Source organism: Calonectris borealis, chromosome 7, assembly GCF_964195595.1.
Source record: "Calonectris borealis chromosome 7, bCalBor7.hap1.2, whole genome shotgun sequence".
Lineage (NCBI taxonomy): Eukaryota > Metazoa > Chordata > Aves > Procellariiformes > Procellariidae > Calonectris > Calonectris borealis.
The window spans coordinates 23902759-23917126 of NC_134318.1; the positions used below are offsets into that span (position 1 = coordinate 23902759).

The 14368-nt window shown below is 40.5% G+C and overlaps 1 protein-coding gene across 2 annotated transcripts in view; it reads right to left on the bottom strand.

Moving 5' to 3' along the window:
• Nucleotides 1–2129: 2129 nt before the first annotated feature.
• VSTM4 (V-set and transmembrane domain containing 4) overlaps nt 2130–14368 on the bottom strand; it is a 42272-nt gene continuing 30033 nt past the window's right edge. The window contains exon 8 of one of the 2 annotated variants that reach the window (XM_075154617.1): nt 2130–6266. In XM_075154617.1, coding sequence (XP_075010718.1) covers nt 6141–6266 — 126 coding nt within the window. In that variant the 3' untranslated portion in view covers nt 2130–6140. Of the gene's footprint in view, nt 6267–12779; nt 13352–14368 lie in introns of those variants that run through there. The other variant, XM_075154619.1, reaches the window with a different exon arrangement.

Below are 14368 nucleotides of genomic sequence, written 5' to 3' on the forward strand. Positions count from 1 at the left end.
TATAGTATAATAATGGCTGGCTGTCAATATTGTTGATCCTCTCTGATCTGAGTACTTAGGCCAGGTTTCTCCACTTACTTGTTTCCCACAGGACTAGTGCAGGGGAATGAGATTTGTAAAGCTGCTTAACTGGCTGCCTGAAAAATCCCTTCTCAGACGGTGCTGAGTAGTTTCCCTTCTAGCTCCTATGCATGGCAGGTAGAATCGGAGGTGGAGGAAGTGGTGTAGCACCACTGAGCCATATCCAGTGATTCCTTGTTGGTTTTTGTGGTAAGGGGAGGACACATGTCCACCCGGTTACCGTGTTTGAAAGTGATAACTGTTGCCCTCCCCATGTGGTTTTTCGCCCTGTATATTTTATATGATGTCCTGGTTCTGTGCTGTGCTCCCACTCAGTGTCAGGAGAGAACTGTTAGCAGTTAGAGTCTAAGTTCCTGGGGGCCTCCTCTTTCCTGAAGATAATCCAAAAGGATCATTCGCTAATTACTCAAAGAAAGATGCGGGGCTGCGGGTAGCTACGTACTGTAGCTGCTGTCAACTGTGCCCAAGACCATGCCAGCCCAGAACAGGAAGGCAAAAGCCCCCAGAGGTGATCTTGTTTTGTGTAGCTCTACGTACAGAGCCCTAATGCACCATTGTGTTCTCGTTCACTTCCTTATGGTAAAATATTGCTGCAGACAAGATAGATAGGATTTTTAAATGGCTTAACAACTCAAATCCGAGAGGAAAAGTTTGAGTTTGATTCAACAGCTTGCATTCAAGAGGGGCACAGGGAACAGGCACACAGGGAGGTAAGAAATCCCTTTCCCCAAAGTTTTTCCCTAGCCAGGACTAGAACCCAAGTGAGCTTGCCTGGGGACTCTGTGCACGACCTCCTACCTCCCTGAGGTGTGTGAGATGCAGGAGAGTTCCAGGTCCTGCACAGCAGGGAGAAATGCAATTGCAGTGACTAGCTGTGTTATGTACTAAAACAAAAACCTGAGCAGGTCTCAGCTGGAGGCTTGAAAAGGGGTGCCAGAACATTTCTGACTGGGGTGGTCAAAGACTGAAAAGCCTCCTGTGCGGTTTGCAAACAACCCAGCAACGCTGGTGAGGAACGAGAGATACTTAATGCAATACGGTGCCAAGACGGGTAGGATCCTTGCCCCACCTATTGCTATGCAGTCAGTAGAGCACATTGCTTCAGCATTTAGCCTCTGAGTGGAAATGCTGGAATATGAAACTGCTATGAAGTTTGCTGAAAGAGCTGGGGCAGCCAGGGAGAGGGGTTGTTTGAGATCCATATGTTGGAGCTATGGTGTGCAGGTGTTTCAGCAGGCGTTTTCCTCTGGACTGTGCTCAGAATGGGATCTGGGAAGCCAGCTCAGAACCCAGGCTAACCATTCCCTGAATTTCCAGGGCTGTTTTCTCTGGAATAATTTGTTAATCTTTTCTAGAGAAGCAGTATTGGGAATCATTTGTTCTTTACAAGAGGAAAGCCTGTCAGAATTGAGGTTGTTAGTTCTCTTTTCAACCTTCCCTTCAATAGTCTTCAAATATGGAGAGGCTGTTAAGAAGAAAGGGAGGTGTTCTGTATGTCCACTGGAGAAAAGGCAAGAAGATATAGCTTGTACGCTAGGAACATTTTGAATGATTAGGGCTGTGGAAATGGATGGTGAGGAGAGTATGGAACCTTACCACTGTAAGTTTCCAAGAAGAGGTTAGACTGAGCTCTACCAGGTTAAGTCAGGCTGAGTTGGTCCAACCTTGAGATCAAGTGATAGACTAGCTGACATCTCAAAATCTGTTCCATCTCCATTTTCTCTTTTTTTCTGAGAGGAATAACACAAACTCGGAGTCTTCCATTGACACGCAGTCTTTCGATCTACCCTGCCTCCCAACCAAGGTGGTAAAATGGAGTCAAACCAGGTGGTGGAACAAAGAACACCAAATGAGTATATTTCAGATTAATGCAAGAAACTCAGAAAAGCAATTGTTATGCAGTGGAATTTAGGAATTTTATGTTTTACCCTGGCAGGTTAGACTGAAGCCAAAAAGGATCTTTGCATCCTGATGTCACTCACCAGAGGTGTGTTGGAGAAGCCTTCAAAAAGCAGAATTTGACCTACAAATCAAACCCCAAATGAGACTTCATCTGGTCTGAGTCCTGCTATGCCAGCAGAACCTGCCCAAACCCTGGCTAAGGACACAAGTTTATTGAAGTTCTTAATGAAGAGAACCCCACAATTATGTTACAGTTATTCTAAAACAAATAATTTGCTTGTAATTACAGAGATAATGACATTCTGACCACACCTACCAATTAGAAAGTTGTAATAAAGAGTAATAAAACACCTTTTCCTTGGGCTGCAGAATCAACCCCCACACAGCCTGCGACACTAATATGATTTACTCCTATTTGCTGATGGAGGATTCTAGTAATAAAATTTAATGTGGAGGAACAACGTGCATTTAACCAAAGCTGTAAACATCTCTAATTCTATTTAAAGCTATAGGGTGCAGTACATTAACATTTAACAATCTGATACTAAATTGGTGTAAAGCTAATAGAGCTGTATTTGTTAAAACTTCAGCACTAGGCCATGTTTTACCAATGACAACAGAAGGAGTAACCAGAACAGTATGACTCAGCAGACTCCAACTGCTGCTTAGTAAGGTATTAAGAGTCTTCGTGGGAGCTCCTGTCGTAGAAGAACAGTGGACCACATGTTCTGCTGAAGCCAGAGGGAATTAGGCCAGAGATTATTTCGTCCTGGCGGTTCCTGTTAGAAGGCGCTAAATCCAGCTTTTTCTGCATTTCTCCCACTAAAGCACATCATATTCAGTGAAACTTTCTTCTCTGTAGTCTTTCAAGTGAGTTGCTTTGATACTTAAAAGATGTACAATTAATTGCAAGGTGAAGGATGATGTTTTTCTTTCTCCAATGATATAATCTGACACTATTAAATCTGGGTGGACACTGCGTAAGAAAAGGCGTAGGAAATGTCTGCTCAGGAAGAAGAGTATTCTCCTAAGAAGTATTTCTGGCCTCCTTTCACTCAGCTGGTCTGTTGCCTCTCAGGATTCTGCTGTCATCTTAAGTCAGTCACAAATGGAAAGCATTTTAAAATCATGGAATTTTCTGCAGAATGAAAAATCCAATTCCCACCAACTGGGACTGTCTGAACGCTGAGTACGAGATAAACACGTATCCTCGAATCGCTCTCTAGCAAGCAATAAATCCTACACAGACTGAGAGAACTTATCTCACCAAAAAAAGGTAATTTATTTAGCTCAGTTAACTATTATTGGGGGAATTAGATATCAAACATAAACAAGAATATATAGAATATTAATACACAAAGAATGGTATTCATTAAAATACTGGGCATAAACATACAGTAGAGGATTTTTCTGAACAATGGGCACAATGGCCAGTTGAATGTAAAAGGAATGTTTATATACCAAACTTTAGAAAGTTTTCACAATTAAGTGGTCAACTCATTAATGTTAGTGTTTTATTTTTAATTCCAAAGGAATCACTAATAAGTTCTGTACTTTTCTAAGGCCTTCCTTACAGCTGTCTACATAAGAGATGTCCTCTCTGAAGAGTCAGTCAAACTCTGGCAGTTCCAAAACTGAACCCTGAATGTTTGATCACTCTTTAGCACCAATTTCTTTTTGGTCAATTGCTCTTGTCATTGAAAGTCCATCACCTGATCAGAGAACAAGGAAAGATGCCATGCCATTTTGGTGGGTGATTAAACTCCCAGGATAATGAAAAGGTGAAACAAACATTTTCTTGACAGCTCACAAATGCAAACATTAAAAATGCAAATAATTACTAGCAAACCTATTGATAAAAGCTGGCCTTAGTTTGGAAAGAACTGTTTTAACGAGGGACTAGAGTTGGAATTAGTACTGTACATAATGGCCAGCCTGACAAACTTTTCTTAAATTCTTTTTTTATACAAGAGATTTTTATCTAACATGGAAGTGTTTTACATTTACACATCCTGGCTATACACTAACAGATTATGTATGCTGCCTAATCTGTACCCCCGTTCAAAAAAGTTAAAAAGCAGTTTACACAGACTTGCTTATTCTGGTGAACTCCTCCAAAAGGCAGTGATGTGCTCCCTCCCTTTGTCGCATGTCCCCATCCCTGCATTGTCACCCCTGCCCTCCTCTCCTGTGCTCCCATGCAGTAACAGGAATAAGGGCATGAGTGTTCCTGCGATGGTTCCCAGCTGTGTTCTGAGCCCTGGTGAGAAGTTGCTGTAGCACTAAAAAGACCTGACCTGTAAAGGAGAAAGGAACTTGGATCACCTTGGTTAGGATTTCAAAACCCAAGGCCTGCAAGTGCTACTCCAAAATCCACCCGAAATACTGCTGAATGAGTGGACTCCCTCCCGGATCTGGAGAGGACCTGGCACATGCCAAGTATCAGATCTCCAAGGCCTGATGGTGAGCTAAAGAGCCCATGTTTTTATGTCTCCATTAACTCTGCAGTTACTCAAGGGCTACAGCTTCCCAAGGGCTGAAAGATGTTGAGTACCCAACTCTCCCTGAGCTTTGGTGGAATTTGGGCATTGGAGATTTAGGAGCTTGAAAACATCAGTCCAGCTATCCTTCATGACCGAAATGCCCAAGATGCCACAGAATAGTCCATTTTCCATGAATGTGTATCAAAGGGAACTGGGGTTGTTTAGCCTGGAGAAGAGGAGGCTGAGGGGAGACCTCATCGCGCTCTACAACTACCTGAAAGGAGGTTGTAGCGAGGTGGGTGTTGGTCTCTTCTCCCAAGTAACAAGCGATAGGACGAGAGGAAATGGCCTCAAGTTGCACCAAGGGAGGTTTAGATTGAACATTAGGAGAAATTTCTTTACTGAAAGAGTGGTCAGGCCTTGGAACAGGCTGCCCAGGGAAGTGGTGGAGTCACCATCCCTGGAGGTATTTAAAAGACGTGTAGGTGAGGCCCTTAGGGACATGGTGTAGTGGGCATGGTGGTGTTGAGTTGACGGTTGGACACGATGATCTTAGAGGTCTTTTCCAAACCTGTATGATTCTATGATTCTAAAGGAAAAGGAAAAATCCCTTCTCAGTTATCAAGAGGTGAAGAAAGAGAAAGAGTATTTTGTGCTCTCACATGAGGCTCATTTCCCTATCTCCCGAGCCCTGGTCTTTCCAAAGAAATAACTCCAAAGTAAGTGAGCTGGGTGTTAACGGAGTCTGCTCCATACTAAAGGAGAAGCTGTATGATTTTTTCCTCTAGATCAGCAGCTCAGTAATGTAGGCCACAGGAGGAAACTTTTGCAGGTTTGGGAGCACCAATCTAGATCAAGGCCAAAAGCAGTGTCCTGGTTCTGTCGAAGTCTTTTACTCACTATCAATTTTTTTCCTATTCCCAATAAGAATTAAAAAAAGATCAAATCCTGGAAAATGTTCCCAAGCTATAAATATTCTTCCTCAAATCATTGGGGTTTAAATACGAATGTTTCCTTTGGATTATTTTGAAATGTTTGTTTTCAAGCACTTAAGAAGAACTTTACTAAAAGTAGCATAAGCTTTTAAAGACAATGTCATTTAGAAAGGGAATTTGAAAATATAGAAACCAAACCTTTTTATAACTATTTCTGGAGGGGGGAAAAAAGCAGAAAAAGTAATTCTAGCTTTTCCTTTGCTGTAGAAAAAAAAGTTTCAGCTTTACTGAGTTAGTATTTTTCTGATGGGAAAAACAGTATTAAATTGACAAATTTCCTGGTCAGTGGTCTGTGTCTTCAGAAGCAGGCTGATGTGCATGGATCCTGCCACTAGTCCCTCTGAGGCTTGCTAAGATGTTGATGTTTGCAGCTGGACTCATCACGTTAGCATCAAAGAAGGAATAATGTTTAGTACTGAAAATGCCCTGGGTAGAACTTCAGTCCATTTAAAACAGGGGGGCCGAACACTATGAAGAGTGTCTCTGGGATGTCACTTGTAGACCAGCTGCTTTTTCTATGATTACTTTCAACTACATTTTGTTTAAAAGTCTCATAGAAAAATAGATGTGCATGAATGGAAATAAAAAAATAAGGACATTTGTATGATTTTTATAAATAAACAGCACAGCAAGAATTAAATAGAACACAGACAATGGACATTTATACAGGCATGAACTATTACAGCTTGTTCTCCTCAAAGAGTATCTGTGCATAGACTGTCGTACTGGGAATGCCTTTGGCTTCCTGAATCGGCTTCATAAGTTCAAGTTCAGCGTATGTTAAATTCTCCTCTGCGATTTTCGGCTAGGAAACAGAACCGACAAATTAGAGTTATAAAGTCGTTACCACTGAATTTAAGAGACACCTTAAATATTCTATAGAATGGGCTATATTTCTTCTCTCACACATGCTAATTTTACTATGCTGTTAATCAGTTTAGTCTGCACTGGAGTTAGTTCATAGAAGATGAAATAAAAATAATATTAAAAATAAGAAACAGGAAATAGTAGGATTTTCAGGGTCATTTCCAATTTCTCCTTGTTTCTCAAACACTGAACATTTTAATTTGACAACTCAAATATTGCAAATTTGAAATATGTGTGTTAGCAAAATGTTCAGCTTCTTTAATCCTAAATTTCCCAATTTAATTTTAGCTATTGCAGATTTCACAATTTGAAATATATATACCAGATTTGCTTCCCAGCTGTAAACCTTGGACCAGTTACATCTCTAATCACAGCCACTCACAGTACCTCTCATTATGTTTCTTAACAGAACCAAAAAACATGTTAAAAATATGCAGAAGGCAGCAAAAATTGATAGAATTGAGTTACTGTCATTCCAATGGGATTTCACTACTTTTGCCACGCTATAGATGAGTTCAGAGTTTAGAACAAAGGCCACACCACCAAAGCTGTCTGTTGTATTACACTGGTTGAGTTTTAGACTTAAAACTGTAAAACTTAGCTAAGAGAAACGTTATCAAGAAAATTTACTGAACAAATTTCACGCGGGTGACAGAAGAGCTGCTACTGCTATTGCAGACTTCATCCAGACTCAAGAGCGGTGGTTTAGTTGAGGAAAGTCTTGTGTTCCTTTGTGAGTGTTGTCTCATCAGTTGTGAGCGGGTTGTTCATATCAAATTCATCTCAGAAAATGCAGCAACAAACGAAAGAGTTGCTGTGGAATTGTACGTGGGGCCCTAGTACTTGAAATGGATTTCAGTTCGTCTCTAGAAGATTAATCTGTGCTCCCTAAAGAAGGGTGAAGTGCTAGGGCCCTGTGCAAGTGAAGAACTGGAGAATTTGTTCTTTTATCTTTTTGGGTACTGTGTTCTACCTGAATATAACTGGTGTCCTCAAGTTTAAGCCTAAAAAGGACAATTAAAACAAAACAAAAAACATTTCAACCATGCAAATTTTTGCAGTCACAAGACTATACCTTATGGAAAAGGTTGCATCTCTGAGACCAAGAAAGGCTTTGCCAATTGTAAACTGAAAACTGACTCGAAGTTCATAAACCAAGACTTTCCGTACAGTACTTAAATGTTATAATAATACACAATATTTTCTAATGCCAAGAGTTTCCTTTATGTTTTATTTACTGCTATTTATTCCTTTCTGATTTAACATAAATGATTCCCGTTTCCTTGAAATGTGTTTGAATAATTATTATATTATCTTCTGGCTAAAAAGATAAACACCCAATATCCTCTGAAATCAGTCCCTGTGCTCCCCTGCTTCCTGTCTTTTGCACTGCTCTGGAATCCTCTCATTTTCCCTTGACAGTTGCTCACGCTCTGCATTTCAGATTGTTTCCCTCTGGGTGGATCAGTTTACACTTTTCCAGCATTAATTTAATCTTATTTCTTCTCTGCAGATCTGATCCTGAAATACTTTGCGCAGCTGCTGCCGCAAGAGGTGTCACTGAAGTCAGTGGGTCTGTGCACGTGCGTAAAGGCCATTTGCAGGGCTAACTGTCTGCGGGACTGTAATCTTTGCATTTGAGCATTCACATGGTCTTCCCTCCCTCCCCCTCTTGCATGGCTAGTCCTGTTGGATCTCAGCTTCTGGTCCTTATTCACTACCAAATGGTCCACTGTTGACTACACAGAAAATTTCCTGCTTTCGTTGAATTCTCTGGTGTACTGATGTAAAAGAACTTCCTGTGGATCCCAGCCTGATCTTGTATGTAACAGAAATAAAATCACACATTTCTTTTCTTTGTTCACATATCGGGACTGAACTGAACCACAATGTTTAGAAAGACATCTGTCCTATCCTGGCTTTGGCTTAAAGAGGTAGAAAAAACTCTTGGTCAACTGCTTTGATACTTCATTAATTTCTATATTCCCCTCTTTGTTCTAGCCTGAGAGTATTAGCCTCAGTTTCCAGGCATTTAAGTTGTCTTTGCCTTTTATGGTATGTTAAAGATTCCTTTTGAGATTTCAAAACTATATGTGCCCACCTATTCAGTAGGCAGTACAGAGGCTAAATACAGGAGTTAAGTTGAGGCTGGACATCACAATAACACCAGCAAATGTTGAAGATTTTATTCTCAGCGTATGATAGCATATCTAGTCTCTATTTGAAGGTATTGGGAGCTTTGCTGCCAACCTCAGTGGGTGTCACCTCAGACCCTCAACGCAGAATGATACACTGCACGTGAAAAGCCTCCTAAAAATGAATCTGATCAAACTTTACAAGCAAGCTGTTGGTCACTACCAGAGTAAAACTCTACATTTCCTAAGACTGACCCAGTGCATCTTTTGAAGTAGAAATATTTTCATCGTTCTGTAGAAATCAGTTGCTCAGGCCAAGCTAAATCGGTATATGCTTTCCCCTTTGCTGTTTAATTGTATTTCATGTTATGTTTCCATTTAGAAAATACCGCATGTCCTAAAATAGCCACCCCAACGCCCAGCTCATGTAAATTTTAGAACTAAGATTTATGAAATCATATTGTCCAGGTGTTTTATTATATTATCTCAAAATTGCATTGTTTTCCAGTGTAGATTATCTCTTTATTCTTACTTTATTCTATTATGTTTGGATATGAAAAATAACACCAGATTCCCCAAAACAGGTCATTGGGCAGTAGTGGCTGATGTGTTGCTTTCATACATTTTTATGATGTTCCTATAGTAAACATAATTTAATAAAGCCAAAACACACTAAATAAATAATTGCATCTAGAAAAGCAATAAAACCAAATAAAATTAGTACTTTCATAAGTGGAAAAGGTACTTCAATTACTGCTACAAGCAACAGCACACCATAAAATGTGTAGAATAATTTCCCTTATGCATATTTCTAGTATGTAATAATTTGATTGAAAATATGAGGAAACACACAGGAGGTTCAAAATTGTGAAGGGTATACAGTTTTCAGCAAAGGATGTGTAATAACAGTGCATGGAAGCCAACACTACTTTAAAGTGCCTATGGTAGCCAGGGTTTTATTCCATACACTCTTCTGCACTTCATTTATCAACCACATGTTTAATTGAATTTTGCTGGTTTGTTTGTCCAAAACCAATTTTTTTTGAACAAGCAGGGAAAGAAAACTAATTCTACGATTTCATCTCTCATTTGGATTGGATAGTGTTTTGGCAGTGTAAACCTGGAATCCTGCCACCACCTCCTTTTTGGAGCAATAGCGTGACTTTAGTAACTGATGTTATAGGTGGGACTGATACTAGGGCAGAAGAGGAAGAGTCAATGAATGACTGGCCATTCACCTCTCTCTCTCTCTCGGCTCTTCACTTAGGAGGTCATTGGGATTTCTGTGGCTACAACATCCCTTCCTGAAAAATTATATCATTGCTCTAAAATAACATTGAAATTATTTCTTCAAATGGAATTCTATTCCAATGTGACATTTCTAGATACGGTCTTTATCTTGTATGTCTGTTCTCTCATCTTGGGATCACACATTTTGCAGAAATATAAATTAGGAAGAGTCATCATTTTCCAGTGTATCTTCTGGCAAATGCAAAATTATTCCTCTTCCAGATTTCTTCCAGTTTAATTTTAGTTTATTCCAGTCACAGGGCTTCCCATGGGCAACTATTCGAAAGAGTTCACTTACAGGAACATTTTTCTCAATAAACAATCTGCAAAGTCTATTATGGGAATATTTAAAAGAAACTAAAGTATGTGTATACATAGTTTTGTTTTTATTGGGTTTGTCCAGTATATAAATGTGTTAGAAATAACCTAGAAAGATTGGGTTTTTAATGAAAATTACTCTGATTTTTATGTCATAATTACCAGGAATGTCAATTTTGCTCTTCCTAGGCTTAGCTGGTTTGTTCCTTGGCAGCCTCAAGAACGTTTAGTGTGAGCACTGTCAGACTGAAAGTTCTTCAAGTTTTAACTAAGTCCACTATTATCCAATTTGTAATTAGATATGAAGAAAACAAGCAAATAATAACCTCATAAATTTAACTTGTACGGAAAAACAACTGATGCCAATTTGCACTTATGGATTAATTAACTTTTTAGCAGGGCCTGTTGCGACAGGACAGGGGGGAATGGTTTTAAACTAAAAGAGGATAGATTTAGACTAGATATAAGGAAGAAATTTTTACAATGAGGGCAGTGAAACACTGGAACAGGTTGCCCAGAGAGGTGGTAGATGCCCCATGCCTGGAAACATTCAAGGTCAGGTTGGATGGGGCTCTGAGCAACCTCATCTAGTTGAAGATGTCCCTGCCCATGGCAGGGGGGTTGGACTAGATGACCTTTAAAGGTCCCTTCCAATCCAAACTATTCTATGATTCTATGATTGCTGCAGTCTCGCTGGTGAGATGACCACTGGTGTGATGACCACACCAGTTACCATGAAGATGACAAGATGAATGTGAATTTCTAAATAAAAAAAAAAAAAAAAAAATTCCCCTGATTCTAGTTTACTATCAAAAATAAACAGAAAAGGGCTCACTTTCCAGTTCACTTCAATCTTAAATATTTTAGTGACTATTATTGCCTTGGAATTCAGTGTCTATATGATCGCATGTGATGGAGTTTTTGTTTCGGATATGACGCAGAATGACTTTAACATAGGACCAGGGCAAGAAAATTATGTTTATAGACCAAATTGAATTTTCACCTCTGAGACTTTTGGATTTAACAAGCATATGTCCCAAGTTCCAGTCAGAGCTTCATAACGTTTCTGCAGCAACACTTGAAAATGAAACCCCACCCTCGCTGGCATGCCCTGTGCTCATGGGTGAATGGATTAGGTCAGCAAGGATAAAAATTTGCCAACTATCCATAGGTTCGCTGGTCTGATTGCCAGTACATGGCAAACTGCCACCTATGGACTGGCCATGCTGTGCTGTTGGGTGCACACTGCGGTGCCAGGGGGATGCTGTAGGAAATGCAAATGGGAAAGGTACAGAGTCAAGAGGTGGTGGTGAGGTTTGTTTGATCCAGTCTCTAGGAATTGCACTTCTCTCCAGGCTACTCCACAGCACAAAGCAAGCAGCCCTGCCCCAGCGCTATGAAGTAGCTCTTTCTCAGCAAGCACATGCTGGAACTACCATTTTTTCTCTCCCTTTCTCTTGCAAAAGCCAAACTCAGATCTTGGGCCTTTTCCCTTTCATATTTGAGAAACATCCTGTTTTGTACTCACACTCGGTAAAGAGCTCCACAGGAAAAATGCAGATACTGTCCAGATGGCACAGCTCAGGAGCATCCTGTGTCACCGCCTGAGCACACTCAGTCAGAAAGTGTCTAGACAGGACTCTCCGGGCCAGCTGGACGGGCTTTGGCCACAGGGACAGATTGTTGCTTCTCTCTGCATGAATGCCCAGATGGGAGGAAACTGTATACTGTGTGCAACCTAAGGAAAAGGGGCTAGTCCATCTCTTCCTCTGCATACCTCCTTTTCATAAGCATCTCTTTTTTTTTGAAGCTGTGGGAGGGGATGGCGTATGGCTGCCAGCTTGGCCATCACTGGAGGGTCAGCTATGGAGCTGAAGGCAAGAGTGTGCTGAAGCGAAGATCCAGCATGTTTGGTGGACAGGCTGCAATTCCCTTGTCCAGCCCACCAGGACAGGGGGAGACAGCACATGCTAGCAGTGGGGTTAGGCAGGATTTTGCAAAGTTAATAGTGATAAAACTCACCGTAGCTTCAGAGAGAAAAGGATTAGCCTTTGAGAGTCCTATTTTTTAATATACACTAGAAAACCACTTTCTCTAGAATGTGTGGTCTTTCTTGTGCTGAAATCAATAGCGCTCCTCAAGGCCATAGATGCACTTTATGCTCAAACCCTAATGAACTTCAGTGGGATTCCTCCCTCATCAAGGTAGTAACTTAACTCAGGAGTCAGAAAGAGATTTTTCTTTTCTCTTTAGAGCTTCGGGTGTTTGCCAATGTCAGTGTCTTGATTGCAGGCAGAAAGCCAGAGATTCCCCTGGAAGAGAGGAGCTTCAAAAATTACTTCTGCAGACCTTCATGAAAAAAGCTAGAGCTGCAAGATGAATTATCCGCTAAAAATGCAACTGCTGGCCAGTAAGAGCACTGAAATATCAAGGGAGCCATTGTCTTCTCAGTGCCAAAGCTGAGAAATATGACATTGGAAAATACTGGGAGTAGGAAGTATGACTTTTAGTGGCGCTATCATTTAAAAAGGACAGGTTCTTTCCACTAAGATGCCTATTTTTTACTCCCTAGAGTAAAAAATACCTCCCAGACTCCCTGGGAACAATATCTACAACAATTTGTGAAGCCTCTTTCAGCATTGCATCTAAATTTTGCTATTGAAGCCCACAGAAGTTATGATAACAAAGTCAGGGACAAAGATGATTTACTAAATCCCATTGAATGATTTTATTTTAAAGAAACAGAATCCCACAAATGTAGGGCAGGTAGTGACTCTAAGGAGTGAGCCAGTCCATCTTTCTTCATTAACAGAATTAAATATACCTGGCAGAGGTTTGTCCAGCCTGTTTTAACAGCTTCTGGGGAAGCCTTTGCTAATGCTTTATTCCTTTTACAGTTGCAGAGTTATTCCTAGATTCTAAACCAATGTTGCTGGAAATCAGGCTGACTTCTTCTCATCCTTCAAAAAGGCCCAGGGAAGTAACTAAAGGTTTTCAGTTTTCTGGGGACACTTTTATTACTCCAAATGTATCATCACACAAAAATCATCTGCTGTGGGATTTTGTAAATACACAAGTCTTGGCACAATTCCAGCAAGGGATTTGATGTATTTATGTGAACTGTTTCTTCTTGGGGGTAAAGATAGCAACCTGTGATCTGAATGGGAAAGCAGGCATAACTCAGCAGTTTTGAGTATGTTGTGTTCTGAGTCACCTGAGTCAACCTGAATGTGTAAGTGATATTCATGTTCCTATGGACATCTCACGTCCTAAGGAGAGACTGCAAAAAAAAAAAAAAGGATTATTCATCTCGCAGAGAGAGAAACTATGTGGACTGGATGGAAATACTCAAGAATCACAGGGAGTCAAGGAAAACTTGACTTCTTTGTATATCATATGTACAATGTTACTTGAAGTCTGTAGAGATCAATAATGCCTTAAGAAATTGAGAACTTAAATCATCACCCATTGTTACATATTGTGGAGAAAACAACTCTTCTAACAGAGGGTGGCATAGCTTTTAATTTGAAATCATCCAGAAGAAAGGAAGACCTGATTGTGCCCAGATCCAGAATCCACAAATTACTGAACAGATGCATTTCACTTCCTTTTTCTTTCTCAGGGAAAGGGCCAATGGTACCTACAGGTTAAGACTAATAAGGAATCCTACTCGTTGTGCAAAAAACTGACTAGCCTACCTTTCCTAGCTAGCTTGATGCATATGGTATAAGACTGGTTTGAATGATGTAGTGCTTAATTGTTAGATGAAAAAATCAACTCCGTCCATCAAGTACAATCTTGCAATGTGTAAATTTGCTCCCAGGTTGCTGTGAGGCTGAAGCTGCAAGACAGCAGGTTGGAGCGCAGCTTAGAAGGCACAAATTCCCCAGCAATCAAAAACCAAAAGCAGCTCTTCACATTTCACAGCTCTGATGTGGTACTTCAGACTGTGGATAATTCACTCGCATATCTAGACCCCTTTCCCAAAAGGACTCCAAGGTTCTGATATACAGTGGATCTGGGTGGTTTGTTGTACAATGGGAAATGCACTCCTGAAACCTAAAAGTCAAAAGGATTTTTCAGGTGAAGGAAACTTAAGCTTCTGGGCAGCTTTAGGAGCACCTGTCTTCATTGCTTGATTCAGGAGTATACACTGATGTAGAACACGGAGCTGAACGTGTAATGCTGAAAGCTTGATTTTGCTAAGTACATGCAGATGATGAGACCAAGTCACGGCCTTCTCAGTTCCACAGGTGTCAAAGCTATGCCAAGATCCTGCTCAAAACAACACCCTTCT